This window comes from Octopus bimaculoides, chromosome 4, assembly GCF_046866305.1.
Source record: "Octopus bimaculoides isolate indiv1 chromosome 4, ASM4686630v1, whole genome shotgun sequence".
Taxonomy (NCBI): domain Eukaryota; kingdom Metazoa; phylum Mollusca; class Cephalopoda; order Octopoda; family Octopodidae; genus Octopus; species Octopus bimaculoides.
In genome coordinates, this window is record NC_142931.1 from 127,822,459 (window position 1) to 127,840,604 (window position 18,146).

Consider the following 18,146-nt stretch of genomic DNA (forward strand, 5'->3'; position numbering starts at 1 on the left):
TCTGTGTTGTTCTATGTACATAAGTTTCTCTTTGAAATTATATCGCTTGCTCAGCTTTTGTTGTTGTTGTTTAAGGTAGCTGTATTAAATATTTAACCATGTTATGATAAGTTTGATATTTGTTGACTAATGTCATCTGTATTTATGTGCGCACATACTTACACACACACAGAAACACATTCATGCTTGCACACACATATACACACTCATACTTGCACACACGCGCACACACACACACACACACACACATGCACAAACAAGGCCATATCCTTTTTATTGTTGTTTTAACGTCTACTTTCTCCATGCTTGCATGAGTCAGACAGAATTCATTAAAGCAGATTTTCAACAGCTGGATATCCTCTTGTTTCCAACCCTCACCTGTTTCCAAGCAAGGTAATGTTTTCTCATGGCTGGGCAGGTTTCTATGAAAAACTAGAAACAAAGGACTCTGCTTTTATGATGGCAACATTTATTCTTTTACTTGTTTCAGTCATTTGACTGTGGCCATGCTGGAGCACTGCCTTAAAGGATTTTTTTTAGTCGAAGAAATTGACCCCAAAGACTTATTCTTTGTAAGCCTTGTACTTATTCTATCGATCTCTTTTACCGAACCACAAGGTTACTGGGATTTAAACACATCAACATCAGTTGTCAAGTGATGGTGAGGGACAAACGCAGACACACACACACACACACATAACAGGCTTTTTTCAGTTTCTCTGTATTAAATCCACACACAAGGCTTTGGTTGGCCTGAGGCTGTAGTAGAAAACACTTGTCCAAGGTTCCATGCAGAAGGGCTGAACCTGGAACCATATGGTTGGGAAGCAAGCTTCTTATCACAACAGCCACACATGTGCCTTTGTTTGTATCTAAAAGAATAAAAGAATAAATGTTGCCATCATAAAAGCAGTGTCCTTTGTTTCTAGTTTTTCATAGAAACCTGCCCAGCCATGAGAAAGCATTACCTTGCTTAGAAACAGATGAAGGTTGGCAACAAGAGGATATCGAGCTGTTGAAAATCTGCTTTAATGAATTCTGTCTGACTCATGCAAGCATAGAGAAAGTAGATGTTAAAACAACATTGATAAGGATATGGCCTTGTTTGTTTGTGTGTGTGTGTGTGTGTGTGTGTGTGTGTGTGTGTGTGTGTGTGTGTGTGTGTGTGTGCGCGCGTGCACGCAAGTATGAGTGTGTGTATGTCTGTGTACAAGTAAGACTGTTTGTGTGTGTAAGTGTGCACTCACATATACATACACTTACATGCTGGCACTCACATACACACATACACACACACACACACACACACACACACATGTACATATATGACAAGTTTCTTTCAGTTGCTGTCTACCAAATTCACTCACAAGGTTTTAGTCAGTCTGGGGCTATACTAGAGGGCAGTTGCTTAAGGTGTCACACTGTTGAACTGAACCCAGACCCATGTGGTTGGGAAGCAAACTTCTTAACCACACAGCCATGCCTGTGCTTATATCCATATCTGCACCTTGTTTCTAGGGTGGCAAGCTGCTAAAATTGTTAGCATGCTGGGTAAAATGCTTAGTAGTGTTTCATCCATGTTTATGTTCTGAGTTCAAATTCCCCCAAAGTTGACTTTGCCTTTTTTCTTTTCAGGGCTGATAAATTAAGTACCAATTGAGCACTGGGGTTGATGTAAGTGACTTATCCCTACCCTGAAATTGCTGGCCCTGCACCAAAGTTTGAAATCAATATTAATTGTTTCTAACAAAATGCAAGGCCAGAAATTTGAGGAGTAGGCTTAGTAGATACCATTATCCCCAGTATTGACTACTACATTAGATTTGGTAGCCAGAAGCTGAAAGAACCCTCTGTCTGTTTGTGCTTTCTCATCTTTTCATTGTTGGGTAGTTGTAAATGAGTGTCACTGTCATACAAGGGGTATCATACATTTCTGATCTCCCACAGAAACAGAAATATTACATTGCTTGGAAACTAAATAAATTGCTTGGTGACAGGAAGGGTATCTATCTGTAAAAAAAACCTGCCTTACTGTCTGACACATGTGAGCATGGAAAAGTGAACATTAAAATGATGATGATTTGCTTGATAAAGGCATGTGCCTCACAACTTTCATTTACACCTCCCTGAAAATCATTAGATTCATACCTACTTGGGAAAGATAACAACACAAAGCAACACCTGATACATTCTGATAATCTTATCAGACATGATAGGCCTCTGAGTGTATAATATTTGCAACTGTTTTCAGGAGTGTTGTTAAGATTTTGTTTGATAAATTTTCATTTTACTAACCCTTCTAAGATGACTGGACTGATTTATTGGCCTACCATTTTTGTGACAGAGAGAAAACAAATTAAATATCTTCAAGAATATATATATATATATATATATATATATATATATATATATATCTTCAAGAATATATATATATATATATATATTTGATTAATTAGAGAGACAGAAGATGGAAGATACAAGAATGTTTATTGATCACTACAATTGTTTCAACGCATCTTCTGTGTCTCTCATTATATATATATATATATATATATATATATATATATATATATATATATATATATATATGTAAGCTCTTACATCTTACATAATCTCAGGGACATAACTCTTGACATTTTTGCTCAATTCACCTCCCATAGCTTTGTTTCATTCTTTTTTCGCAACACAAACTAACCGGATGTCATTTTTTACCTCCAATAACAGAGAGCAGTTGCCATAATTTTTCCACACCTCCCAGCTCTGAAGAACACATAATATTATTTTACCGTGCTGTTATCCAGCTTCAGTTTTTAATACCAGTGCAAAACTGCTTGATAAGATCAGTTGTAATGAATCTATAATACTGTACACATTGATTAATATATGTGTGTGTGTGTGTATGTATATGTGTATATGTGTGTGTGTGTGTGCATACACACACACACACACACACACACACACACACACACACACACACACACACACACACACACACACTTTTCTTTGTTTATGGTGATTCAAATATTTTTGACTTTTAAAGAAATTTGTGAAAATGAATCCCTTCTTAGTGTAGAAATATTTGTTGTCTTCTTCAAAAGATTAAGATCCAGATTAAAAAAGATTACAACCTACTGTTGTTTCAATTAAATTTTCCATTAATTTGAAACCTTAATAACCCTAATAACCTTAATAACCTTAATAATAAAAACCTTATACAATTTTTGTCTAATGTATTTGTTCTTTTTTTTTTTTTAATTTTCAAAATTCATCCAGTTCTCCAAGGAACCCTCACCAAAAACTCGTGAAACGAATCATTGCTCTTGAAGGAGACAACATTCGGTAAGTTGTTTCATGATTTCCCTGTGTTAATGATTATGTTGGTTGTTCTAATGACATCTTTATCCAACATGAGCTATTGAATTATTGTGTTCATAATGACTAACCTGCTTGTGGATTCGGGTGTATTAACGATGTATTTGTGAAGTTTCTTGGTGTAGGTTATAGTTGAGGATATGCAATTACTTGCTGAAAAACTGACACAGCTGACTTGTTTACTGTGATCTAATGCTTGTGGTGTACATTGGCTCACTCCCTCAATCAAATTAACATTGCCTTTGCAGGTGCATAGTGTGCCACACATCAGGTATTACAGAGGTCAGAGAGTAACATAAGATGAAGTGTTTTGCTCATAAACACAACACACACCCTGGTTCCAGAATCAATTTTGTGATCCCCAACCACTAAGCCATGCTTATATTAAATGTTTCAGTATTCAAGTGAGTGAAGAAATAATTATGGATTGAATATTATTTTCATTTTCTGTGGATTTCATTATTACTTCTGATGGAACTTAATTTTCTTGTTCTTTGTTCAGAATTTTCACATCTGATTTTTTTTTATTATATTGTTAACTGGATTGTGACACAGTAATGTGAGACCAGGAGGTGCCCCTGTATTGGAGAACCAGACATCAGTGCAAGGTTGAGGAACTATATGTGGACATGGGAATATAGTAGTGTAGAAGCAGGTTAAGACACATTGATCTGCTTTTACTAATTTCAGTCATTGGACTGCAGCCATGCTGGGGAAATCCCTTGAAAGGTTTAATTGACGAAATCAACCCCAGTACCCACTATATTTCTTTTAAAGTCTGATACTTATCCTATGGGTCATTTCTACAAAATCTCTTAGTTACAGGGACGTAAACAAACCACTACTGGTTGTCAAGTGGTGATGGGTAGGGGGACAAACACAATGACATACATATATCCATATATGTGTGTGTGTATATACTCTTTCTCTTTACTCTTTTACTTGTTTCAGTCATTTGACTGTGGCCATGCTGGAGCACTGCCTTTATAGTCAAGCAAATTGACCCCAGAGCTTATTCTTTGTAAGCCTAGTACTTATTCTATCGGTCTCTTTTGCTGAACCGCTAAGTTACGGGTACATAAACACACCAGCATCGGTTGTCAAGCGATGCTGGGGAGACAAACAGACACACAAACACACACACATACATATATACATATACGACGGGCTTATTCCAGTTTCTGTCTACCGAATCCACTCACAAGGCTTTGGTTGGCCCGAGGCTATAGTAGAAGACACTTGCCCAAGGTTCCACGCAGTGGGACTGAACCTGAGACCATGTGGTTGGTAAGCAAGCTACTTACCACACAGCCACTCCTGTGCCTGTATGTGTACTGTTGACTATTTCTTTTCTTTCTTCGGACTTTTCCCTTTCTCTGTTGAAGAAGCTATGCTTGAAACATCAAAGGCTCTCTCTTTTTACTGAGCGTCAAACCAATACATTCCTTGTGCACGTCCTCTTGTTGTTTGTTATTGTTAATTTTATTGTTCTTTTATTCGAATTGACTATATATATAAATATATATAGGTGCAGGAGTGGCTGTGGTAAGTAGCTTGCTTACCAACCACATGCTTCTGGGTTCAGTCCCACTGCGTGGCACCTTGGGCAAGTGTCTTCTACTATAGCCTCGGGCCGACCAAAGCCTTGTGAGTGGATTTGGTAGACGGAAACTGAAAGAAGCCCGTCGTATATATGTATATATATATATATATATATATATATATATATATATATATATGTTTTTGTGTATCTGTGTTTGTGCCCCTACCATTGCTTGACAACCGATGCTGGTGTGTTTATGTCCCCATAACTTAGCAGTTCGGCAAAAAGAGACCAATAGAATAAGTACTAGGCTTCCAAAGAATAAGTCCTGGGGTCAATTTGCTCGACTAAAGGTGGTGCTCCAGCATGGCTACAGTCAAATGACTGAAACAAGTAAAAGAGTTAAAGAGTATATATATAAAGTCATAAATGATAGAGAAATAGTTTGATGAAATTTTATTTAATAAAATAAAATTCAAATATCAACATTGTTTTGTAACTTAAAAAATGTAGATAATTTATGTTATTATATTTAATAGTAAATAAATTGCTTACATGTCTGCATTAATGCAAAATGCAAATAATCTTTGAAAATAATCCAGAAATTAAGCTATGTTTTCAGGTGAAAGAAAGTCTTTGTTAAATATTGTTGTAATATTCTAATTTTCTAATTGTTAAAGAAAATTTCATCAAACTATTTCTGTTGTTTATGACTTTATATTCTCCTTATCGTTTCTCTTGTATCACACTATATATTCAATGATTTGTAGAATGATACATTAAGAGCTTTTTCATGAGTATTACTGGATTACTTAAATTAATATATTGTGACATTTATATATATATATATATATATATATATATATATATATATATATATCGATAGATAGATATTTATATATATATATAGGTGTCATACCCAATGACTGGTGCAGCAGCATCATAGTCAACTGCTACAAAGGTAAAGGTGACGCTTTATATACAAATAATTACAGAGGCATCAAGCTGTTAGATCAGGTTATGAAAGTTACAGAGAGGGTCATAGCCCAACTAATTAGGGAGCGAATCAATTTAGATGAGATGCAGTTTGGGTTCGTGCCAGGTAAAAGCACTACTGATGCCTTATTTCTAGTGAGACAGCTGCAGGAGAAATACCTAGCTAAGGATAAACCTCTGTACCTGGCTTTCGTTGACATGGAGAAAGCCTTTGACAGGGTCCCCCGATCCCTTATCTGGTGGTCAATGAGGAAACTTGGGATAGAAGAATGGTTAGTGAGAGCTGTGCGAGCCATGTACAGAGATGCTGCCAGTAAGGTGAGGGTTGGAAATGAGTACAGCAATGAATTCCGGGTAGAGGTAGGGGTCCACCAAGGTTCCGTCCTCAGCCCCCTCTTATTTATCATAGTCCTCCAGGCAATCACAGAGGAGTTCAAGACAGGTTGCCCCTGGGAGCTCCTCTATGCTGATGACCTTGCCCTAATTGCGGAGTCACTATCAGAACTAGAGGAGAAGTTTCAGGTGTGGAAGCAAGGTCTAGAATTGAAGGGCCTTAGAGTCAACCTAGCTAAAACCAAAATCCTAATAAGTAGGAAGGTAGATAAAACACAAACCCCTTCAGGTAGATGGCCCTGCTCAGTATGTAGAAAAGGAGTAGGTAGTAACTCTATAAGATGTACCCGGTGCAAGCTATGGACACATAAGAGGTGCAACAACATCAAAGGCAGGTTACCTAGCAAGTTAGTTTTTGTTTGTGGCAGATGTTCAGGTGCAATAAAGACTGTAAACAAACAGGAAACAACTTCTATCTCATTCCAGGGTGAAAAACTAGAGGTAGTCGATAGCTTCCGCTATCTGGGCGATCAAGTTAGTAGTGGGGGTGGGTGCACTGAAAGTGTAGCTGCTAGAATAAGAATAGCCTGGGCAAAGTTTAGAGAGCTCTTACCCCTGATGGCGACAAAGGGACTCTCACTCAGAGTAAAAGGCAGACTGTATGACGCATGCGTACGAACAGCCATGCTACATGGCAGTGAAACATGGGCTGTAACTGCTGAGGACATACGTAAGCTCGCAAGGAATGAAGCCAGTATGCTCCGTTGGATGTGTAATGTCAATGTGAATACCCGTCAGAGTGTAAGTATCTTGAGAGAAAAGCTGAACATAAGAAGCATCAGTTGTGGCGTGCAAGAGAGACGATTGCGCTGGTATGGACATGTGGTGAGAATGGAGGAGGATAGCTGCGTGAAAAAGTGCCACACCCTAACAGTTGAGGGAACCCGTGGAAGAGGTAGGCCCAGGAAGACCTGGGCTGAGGTGGTGAGGCAATACCTTCGTACATTGGGCCTCACCGAGGCGATGACTACGGACCGAGACCTTTGGAAATGTGCTGTGCGTGAGAAGACCCGGCAAGCCAAGTAAGATCGTTGCCAGTGCCCCTGGACTGGCTCTTGTGCGGGTGGCACATGAGATGCACCATTTTGAGCGTGGCCGTTGCCAGTACCGCCTGACTGGCTCCCGTAGGATTTTCGAGTGAGATCGTTGCCAGTGCCCCTGGACTGGCTCTTGTGCGGGTGGCACATGAGATGCACCATTTTGAGCGTGGCCGTTGCCAGTACCGCCTGACTGGCTCCCGTAGGATTTTCGAGTGAGATCGTTGCCAGTGCCCCTGGACTGGCTCTTGTGCGGGTGGCACATGAGATGCACCATTTTGAGCGTGGCCGTTGCCAGTACCGCCTGACTGGCTCCCGTAGGATTTTCGAGTGAGATCGTTGCCAGTGCCCCTGGACTGGCTTGTGCGGGTGGCACATAAAAGACACCATTTCGAGCGTGGCCGTTTTCGTGCGGGTGACACGTAAAAGCACCCACTACACTCTCTGAGTGGTTGGCGTTAGGAAGGGCATCCAGCTGTAGAAACTCTGCCAAATTTAGATTGGAGCTTGGTGTTGCCATCCGGTTTCACCAGTCCTCAGTCAAATTGTCCAACCCATGCTAGCATGGAAAGCGGACGTTAAACGATAATGATGATGATGATATATATATATACATAAAGTCCATTTGGCATTATGCCATACTTGAGAAGAAGACCCATCAAGCCAAATAAAACTGCAGTTGTGGCAGATATTGGTGTCATGCAAATGTACCCATGCCAGTAGAACGTAAATGCACCCAATATATTCTCGGAGTGGTTGGCATTAGAAACCATGCCAAAACAGACTGGAGTCTGGTGCAGCCTTCCAGCTTACCAGCCCTCGTCATACCATCCAACCCATGCCAGCATGGACAACAGACATTAAATGATGATGATATATAGTAGAAAACACCTGATAGTTACAGTAGATGACACTTGCCAAGATGCCCTGCAGTGGGACTTAACCCAAATCCATGTGGATAGGAGGCAGACTTCTCAACTACAACAAGATGAACAGCATGGCCACCACATCTATACCTTACTCTACATCTACAGGGACTGTAAATTTTGAAAAAGACCATGGTAGCCAGTTAGTGGTGAGGGTGGTGGTGGTGGTGGTAGTGATGGCTGTGTTACAGTAGGCAATTATTTCTTTTGTGACACACTTCATGTTGCACCTGTCCATGTATTACTATCACATCATGCTGTTTTGCACCTGATGCATGGTGCCATGTGACATTGAGGAGGCCAACCTCTGACAACCAGAACATGTGTGCTTGTTTATGTGTGTGTGTGTGTGTGTGTGTGTGTGTGTGTGTGTGTGTGTGTGTGTGTGTGTGTGCGTGTGTGTGTGTGTGTGTATATTTGTCTCTATGTGTGCATCTTTGTGTTTCTGGCTTTATGAGTGTAGCATTCTGTATGTTGTGTCTTTGTGTTTCTGTTGTTAAGACAGTACAAGGTAGTGTGTGTGTGTGTGTGTGTGTGTGTAAGAAGAGTGGAAGATGTACTAATTAACTTAACAAGATCTTCACAGATCTTCAACATTGATTTAATGTCTATTGATACTGTAGTAAGAGGTGTGTGTGTGTGTGTAGATGTGTTTGTGTGTGTAGATGTGTTTGTGTGTAAATGCGTGTGTGTGTGTGTCTTGCTATGTTTGTAATTGTATCTAGGTATATGTGTGAGTAGTTGACTGTATTTGCAATTATTATATATGTATATGTGTAGGTTGTCTGTGGGTGTATGGCTGTATGACTCTCACTTTCTCTTTGTCTCTCTCTCTGTCACTCTCCTGGTGTTTGTTTGTGTGTATGTATGTGTGTGTGTGTATGTGAGACATATTTCTGTTTCCATACATATGCTGTATGCAAGTGTTTGTATATGTTTGCATGTCTGTTTGTGTCTCTGCATGTGTTTGTAAATGTTTGTATGTGTGTTTGTACCTCTTCTTGTGTTTTTATATATGTATCCATACCTATATGAATGTACATATACCTGTGTATGAATGTGAGTTCTTAGATATATACATATGTATATGCATGTATGTGTGTATGCATATGTGTGTGTATATAGAAATATATATATATATATATATATATATATATATATATATATATATATATATATATATACACATATATAAATATATACACATATATAAATACACAATATATATGTGTATATATATATATATATATATATATATAGATACACAATATATATATATAGATATAGATACACAATATATATATATATATACATGTGTCTGTGTGTGTGGTTGTGTCTATTTATACATGTTACATATATCTATTTGCATCTATGTATATGTCTGTAATAGACACGTGTGTATTGTGCATATTTCTATTTATTTATTTATTTATTTATATATATGTGTCTGTGTATATTTATATACATATATACATATATACAGCTGCACATATTTATATACATATATACATGATGTGTATGTGTGTATGTGGTACAATGTTATAAAAGCGTTTTCTTGAATACAAAGTCACAACTACAAAAACAAAATATAACACCAGCATCACCATCACAATCATCACCACCATCATCACCCCCACCATCACTATCACCGTGAATAACAACAATAACAGTCATAGAAATCAATACAACATTATACAGAAGTATATCAGTACAGTTTTAATACTACCAATTTGGTTATCACCTTCGGTTTCTTGTGATTATTAACACTTGTGTGTGTGTGTGTGTGTGTGTGTGTGCACGTGCACATACGCCCACACGTGTGTGTGTATCTGTGCATTTGTGTATATACATATACACACACATATACATGTGTGTGTGTGTGTGTGTGTGTACTTACAATCATCATCACCACTTCATCATCATTTTAACATCCAGTTTTTTTTTTCCATGCTTGCTTGGGTCAGAAGTAAGTCATTGAACCAGATCTTTCTGTTCTACAGTCTGATGCTCTTCCAGTTGCTAGCACTCACCTGTTTCCAAGTAAAATAATATTTCCTTCATTTCTTTGAAGCATCCATAGTGCAATGGCCAGATATATTTTCATGCCAGATTGCAACTGAACAATACTGTTTACTTGTTGACGATCTAAATGCTAAATCTGGTGAATAGGGTGGGTGTGGAAGCAATACCATGTTGTTTTTGGTGAGAAACTCACAAGTGAGGAGAGCTTGGTGACAGAGTGGATAGTCATCATCAAGAATCCAATTCTTCATGTTCCACTGATCCGGTCACTTTCACCGAATGTCCTCGCTCAAATGCTTCAAAATATTGTAGTAGAACTCTCGGTTGATGGTCTAGTCCTGGGGAATGAATTCTCAATGTATAATACCACATTGATGAGGGTGATGCTCATGGCAGGTCTTCCAGATCACTCATCATCTTCCAAGGATGTTCTTCTGCTTTTGAAGCACCTATGGCTCTCGAAACATTGTGTATGATCCATTGCCTTGTCACCGTAAGCCTGCTGAAACATGCTCAATGTCTCTGTAGCAGACTTCCCAAGTTTAATGCAAAATTTCACGTTGGCTCTTTGTTCCTATCCATGACAAAATTGCAAACTACAGCATACACGTGATCACAAAAATACAAATTTCACAACTTGCAAAGTAAACACAGTGATGTCACTCTACACACTGCCTCATGAAGGTCACTGCTAGCTCTCAATATGCATGCAACCATATGCTACCATCTGTTGGTGTGCTACAGAACTAGTCCAGAAACTTTTTGATACCACCTCATATGTCCATTGTTCAATGATGGCTGACAAACTGAAAATGTCACTGAAATACCTAGATGTCCCATAAGGCAACATGGTAAATATTTTATATTTTCTTCATATGGTATATTTGAGGTCAGTTTATCCTGTTTGTTTAATTCCCATGTGGTCCAGCTTCTGTTAACCATTTTTTTATATGCAGAATCTCACTTTGCAACCACATGGTTTCAAGCTCAGTCCCACATGGTTTCAGGCTCAGTCCCACATTACAACACCTTGAGTATGTGTCTTTTACTGTAGCTCCAGCTGACCAATGTCTTGTGAGTGAATATGGATATATGTGTATATGTGTGTGTTATACTTGAGATTCATATTTTCCATTTCTTTCATTCCCTATAGACATAAAGTCATTATACATTTGCAGGCATTGAATATTTCACTTGGCAAGACTAAAACCATACTATCTAGGTTCATGTGTGTCTATGTACTACATATACATGCACACACACAGACACACACACACACAAGAACAGCACACAACTTGAACTCTCATAATTGCATCAAATACACTAGCATAGTAGCTAGAGTGTCCCACCCAGGGTAGCCCTTCAGTTTGTTTCCCCCCAGGCTCCCACAAAAAATGCATACTGCCTACAGCAGACACAAAAGTAGTTCCACCCCCATAAAAGTGCCACCCAGGGTGGACCCCTTCCTCTACCCCCCTCTAGCTATGCTAGTGATCAAATATTAGGCCTCTGTGTCACTAAGGATGATTCCTGTTGAAAACACATCCTTAACACAGCTAAAACCACATTCCAAGGGCTGGCCCTTCTGTTCAGAGTTAGGAAAGTACTTCACCCACTAATAATTACTAACATTCTACAAAGCTTATGTAAGGCCCACAGTGGAGTATTGTGTCCGCATTAGGGACAGTGTTGCTCTTATACAAAGAAACATCCTAGAGTGCATCTAGAGAAAGGCCTCACTCTCATACATGTTCTATCTCTGGCTGATTGATGTGCTGCCATCTGTCTTTTTTGACTCATTTCTAATGGCCTCTATTCCTTGGGGTTAGTTGCACTCCCTCCTCACTTGTTTCTTTTATTCTCATCATTCCTGTCGTGTCCAACCACCACAGACCCTTTTCTAACCACTACATCCAGTCCTGCCTCTCCAGAAAATCAGTCCTCTGAAATCTTCTCTCTGCACATGTCTTTGCTGCAGCTGTTGATGACTGGGTCTTCTTAAGCACAGTGAAAAGGTAATCACCTCAGTCCTTTGCCATTTCCACTGTTAGGCTCTATCTTCACTTCCTTACACAATGTCATTCTGGATCTTCCTCTTATACAAGTTCCATTTACTTTAAGCTGTCTTTTTTTATTATATATATATATATATATATATATATATATATATATATATATATATATATATATATATATCTGTGCTGGTGGCATATAAAAAGCATCCTGTACATTTTGTAAAGTGGTTACCATTAGGAAAGGCGTCCAGTCATAGATACCTTGTCAGAACAGATAATTAGAGCCTGGTGCCATTCTGTGGCTTGCCAGCTTCTGTTAAATCATTTAACCCATGTCAACATGGAAAACAGATGTTAGATGATGATGATATATCTGTGTGTGTGTGTGTGTGTACACATATATAATATGACTATATATTTAACTTCATATATGCATATATGAACATATGACATACTGTGCACATTTGCAGTTGATAGCCTATATATCCATATTTATGTATGTGAATGTATGCCAGTGTATCTCTGCATTTGCATCTGTTTATTAATCTGTGTGTATGTATGTGTGTGTGTGTGTGTGTGTGTGTGTGTCAGTACTGTAACACAAAGGATTTTACTGTGTGTATATGAATGTATCAGTTTTTGTTTGTGTGTCAGTATGTAGGTGTGTGTACGTGTGTGTGTGTGTATGTCACTTTGTGTCCATGCTATAACACAATCTTCTGCTAACAAGATCATTTCTCAGTTTATTGATTTCTTCTTTGAATTCTCTAACGACACATTTCCTCAGCTGTTGACACAGTTTTGATATTGGAATGAGGTCTGGGTTCTTTACCACATGTGCTTGTATGCAGTCTATATACACTGGGGAAAAAAAAAAAAAAAAAAAACTGCTAACAGCTATATTTGAATCAATGATTATACTGGAAGTGGTGTTGCAGAACTGTGTGAAGGTTGTGAGGCAGTTGAGTTCTTGACTCTGACATCTCTTATTGTTGATATTGTCACTGCAATGTCAGAAATAGTGTGAAGGTTCAAGGAAGTTAAATTCTTGAGTCTGACAGCTCTCTTTATTGAAATGATAACCCTTATGCTAGCAATAATTGGAAGCTTTTGTGTTGCTGAGGTCTTGACTGTTACATCTCCTATTGCTGAATGGGTCTTTCCTATGAGAGATATGGTGTGAAGCTTTAGAGATGCTAAGAATTTTGAATCTGACAGCTTCTTCTCATCATTGAAATAGTTAGTAGTTTAATATTAGAAATGATATGAATGTTTGGTGCAAGTGAAAGCCTGAGAAAACAACTTTTACTGTTGAAATGCTATTATAATAAAGAAATGTTGGTACTGATAACTGGTTAGGGCAGTGGACTTGCGGTCATAGGATCGCAGTTTTGATTCCCAGACCGGGTGTTGTGAGTGTTTATTGAGCGAAAACACCTAAAGCTCCATGAGGCTCTGGCAGAAGATGGTAGCGAACCCTGCTATACTCTTTCACCACAACTTTCTCTCACTCTTACTTCCTGTTTCTTTTGTGCCTGTAATTCAAAGGGTCAGCCTTGTCCCACTGTGTCACGCTGAATATCCCTGAGAACTACGTTAAGGGTCCATGTGTCTGCTGAGTGCTCAGCCACTTGCACGTTAATTTCACGAGCAAGCTGTTCCGTTGATCGGATCAACTGGAACCCTCGACGTCGTAAGCGACGGAGTGTCAACAACAACACAATTAGCTATAGTACCATAAATCTGTGATTACTGTTGTTTTTGCTTGGTCTATCTGTGTGAGCAAACTTATGATCAAAGGTATTCTGTGTGATCATCACATGTTTTTCTGCAATTAAAAGTGCATTGTTTAACCCTTTCGATACCAACCCAACTGAAACAGCCTCTGTCTCTGCAGTACAAATGCCTTGTTTCATAAGTTTTGAATTAAAATTTTCCACCAAACTTTCGTCAAAATTTATGTTCCTAACACTAGCTTAATGATAACTAAGTTATTTTACTAAATTCTTTGTTATATTTAAAATAATTGAAAGAAACAGAGCCTATCAAAACAAATACGGTAACGAAAGGGTTAATGTATACTTTTCTTAAAAAAAAAATGTAGAGTGATTTGAAGAGAATTTAGCTGCTGTTTCTTGCAAGTCATGCAACATCTTAAAGGTTCAGTTGTTGGCTCAGGATTGATGATGGTCATAGGCACAAATAAGAAAAATGCTCAACTTGTAATTTGTAATATGACGAGAAAACACAGGTGATTAGATAGTTTGTTTACAGGTGGTTAATGAATTCTATAATGAAGAAGTAACCAAGAAAATCTTCCCATTTTTAATAAATACTCAAATATGTTAATATATCAGACATTTGTAGCATCTCCTGGCCTCTTCTGTTTTGACATCAAGATTGGTAAGTCTGTAGTCCAGGTCTTTCTAGATTTCACTGTTATCATAGAAGGCCAGAAAGAACACTGTCATTTGGGTCAGTGATGATGATAATGACTATCATCACATGATTGCTTAGAGAAGTTTCTTATTAGTCTCAGCTGTAGTGATGGTCATGTGACATCATAGGGAGCTGTCCAGTACTTCCTCACGAGAGCAAGTTATGATGGTCATGTGTTACTATAAACTTTATCTAAGAATTATGATAGTTTCATAGTGAGCTAGCTTGGTTTGTTTACAAAACAATGTTTTTTTTAGCAGACTTTTAACTGAAACAATGACTATATTTTTAAATATTGTGTGTGTGCGCATGCGTGCATGTATATGCATACACAACCCCAACCTTTATTGATGTTGTCAAGATGTCTCCAGTCTCTGTCTGCTCCCCTTTAACTACTTCAATCTCTACGCCTCAACTTATCCAGTTAATCTCACTCATATTTTTCCCTTCACATCCCACCATCTTGTAAAAAATGGAGTATATTGGATGAATTGATCCTAATAACCCTAAAATAATATGGGATGGCTACATTAGGAATGTCTTTATACATATGTTTATTGGAACAGGGCTGATCTAAGATTAATCCAAAGCAACAACTTTAATCAATAAGTCTAATTTGTATCACAGATAGTATTCTTAATTTCATCCAAAGTCTATCCTTGTGTTCTACTGACAGCCTGCTCCACATCATTTTCATTCAGAAGACTTAATGACCATCATAAAATTCTCTTTTTCCAAGCTGTAATAATCTTCTGTATTAACGTTAAACACACTACAGCTATATATGTGTGTGTGTGTATCACACAACTAGGTTATAAGTAATGGATTGTTGTGTGAACTGAAGCAATCCCACAGCAAATATTGTCTGCTGACTCATTCAGTCTGAACCAATCTCACTTCTCACTTCTACTTAGCTTTGCTAAAAAGCGAATTATTCAAATTAAGTTATCACTCCTATAAGAAATAATTTAACACTTTTATTAATAGCAATAATAATAATAATAATAATAATAATAATAATAATAATAATAATAATAATAATCCTTTCTCATGTAGGCACAAGGCCTGAAATTTGAGGGGAGGGGTTAGTCAATTACATTGACCCCCTCAACACTCAACTGGTACCTATCGTGTTGATCCCAGAAGGATGAAAGACAAAGTTGATCTCAGCATAATTTGAATTCAAAACATAAAGATGGATGAAATGCTGCTAAGCATGCTGTCCAGTGTGCTAATGATTCTGCCGGCTTGCCACCTTACTACTACTACTACTACTACTACTACTACTACTACTACTACTACTACTACTACTACTACTACTACTACTAATAATAATAATAATAATAATAATAACCCTTTCTACGATAGGCACAAGGCCTGAAATTTTGTGGGAGGGGACTAGTCGATTACACCAACCTCAGTGTTTCACTGGTACTTAATTCTATTGACCCCAAAAGGGTGAAAGGCAAAGTCAACCTCAGTGGAATTTGAACTCAGAACAGCGATAGGCGAAATAGCACTAAGCATTTCATCCAGCGTACTAACGACTCTGCCAGCTTGCCACCTTGATGATGATGATGATGATGATGATGATAATAATAATAATACAGGCACAGGTACTCCTTTGTGGTTAAGAAGCTCACCTTGCAATCATATTGTTTCACTTTGTGGACTTTGGGCAAGTGTCTTCTACTATAGCCCAGGATCAACCTATGCCTTGTGAGAGGAATTTAGTTGATGGAAACTGTGTGAATCCCATCATGTGTGAGTTTGTGTGTGTGTGTGTGTGTCTGTGTGACTACATGACAACCAGTCTTGGTTTGTTTATATTTCTGTAACTTAGGTTTGGCAAAAGTGACTAATAGCATAAGCAACAAACTAATACAGAATCTGTGTAAAAGATGAAAGTATTAACCATCTCTTAAGTGAATACAGTATATCAGCACAAAAAGTGAATTAGCACCAGCATGACTGTGTCAGTAAAAGTCAAACAATTGCCTGATATTACCATCAATCTGTTGTAGACATGCCTAGATTTAAACAAAGTTGAGTAATTTTTGCTATGATCCTTTTAATTTCAGATTCAAATAATCTTCCCATAATTTCACTCCAGCCTCCACAGATCTTCTATATTTAGGATCTGTAGCTTACTGCCATTTAGTAGAGCATTTCTCACATATTTTTATAAGTACCAGCACTGTCACATCATCTAGACTCCACATCCAACACTCACATCTCACCTGTTCTCCATATTAAACAGATCATACTCAACTCAGTGTGTTAGCTAACATAAATATGTCTCTGTGTATAACATACATATATGCACATGCACGCTCAGACATGCACATTCTCATACTGCCACATGTGAACAGTTCTTCTCCATCACACACATATACATTAATAGATTAAATGAAAAAATAGACAAAGAAGCTTGATTGATTTCTGTATGTGTACTAATTTCATTTATTAGTACAAAGGCAGACCAGTGCAGTGTGTACCACAGAACACAACAGAATGCCAATGTACGGAGACTGGAATAAAGTCTGCTATATTCAGACAAATTTAATTATAGTCTGTGCTAAATCTAATTGTATGCAGGTCAGATATGATATCAAAGAAATGGTCAGTTCACACAAAAGAACTCAGTAGTTGTATGTTCAAAGTGAGTTAAATCCACCTGAATTTCCCAATTCCATTAGTGTAATAAAAACCACAAACATTCCAGAAAACTCAAGTCACTTCTTTTTGAAAAGTTAATCAACAAATGAAAAGAAAGCAACATTAGTGAAGAAGAAAATATCGTAAAAATCTTTTGGATCTTACCAAAAGCAAAATGGCTGACTGAAGAGAAATAAAAGGCAGCCATATTTGAACAAATTATGTCAATTGTTTCTCTGAGCTACATCTTCTCCACCATCGCACAATGTACTGACAAAAGATATCTCTTTACTTTCATCCTTGCTTTATCAGCCATGCTAAAAGTTCTGTCACTATATCATTCGACTGTCATACAATTTCACCAATGTTACAATGTAGTTCTAGGCAACAGTTTATGTTCGTTATTCATCTTAGCTATCTTTAAACTTTGTTTTCATATCAAGCTTGTATATTTTGCCATAATGTCCAACCAAATAATGAAGTAAAAGATAATGACTGCTATGTGCCTTTGTTAATAAGTTGTGCTGCTCGTAATAAATGAGAACTGTCTTTCTTTTAGCTCCATGCCAACCACTCACTGCTCACAAAAGTGATTTCACAAATATATGCGATGCAGTCCCTGAGTCATTCAAATATTGCACTAGAACTTCACACATGAAAACATCTGAATTGTAAAGTCTGGGTTTAAAGTCTTCTGTTATTTGACCAGCAGTCCATTATTTCAATCAGTGAGCTGAGTTATATA

The 18,146-nt window shown here is 37.8% G+C and overlaps 1 protein-coding gene across 1 annotated transcript in view; it reads left to right on the forward strand.

Annotated features, from left to right (window-relative positions):
- The window catches only part of LOC106874002 (mitochondrial inner membrane protease subunit 2), a 421,447-nt gene that overhangs the window by 289,242 nt on the left and 114,059 nt on the right, over positions 1-18,146 (forward strand). The window contains exon 4 of the mRNA XM_089351430.1: positions 3,274-3,339. Coding sequence (XP_089207556.1) covers positions 3,274-3,339 — 66 coding nt within the window. The remainder of the gene's footprint in view (positions 1-3,273; positions 3,340-18,146) is intronic.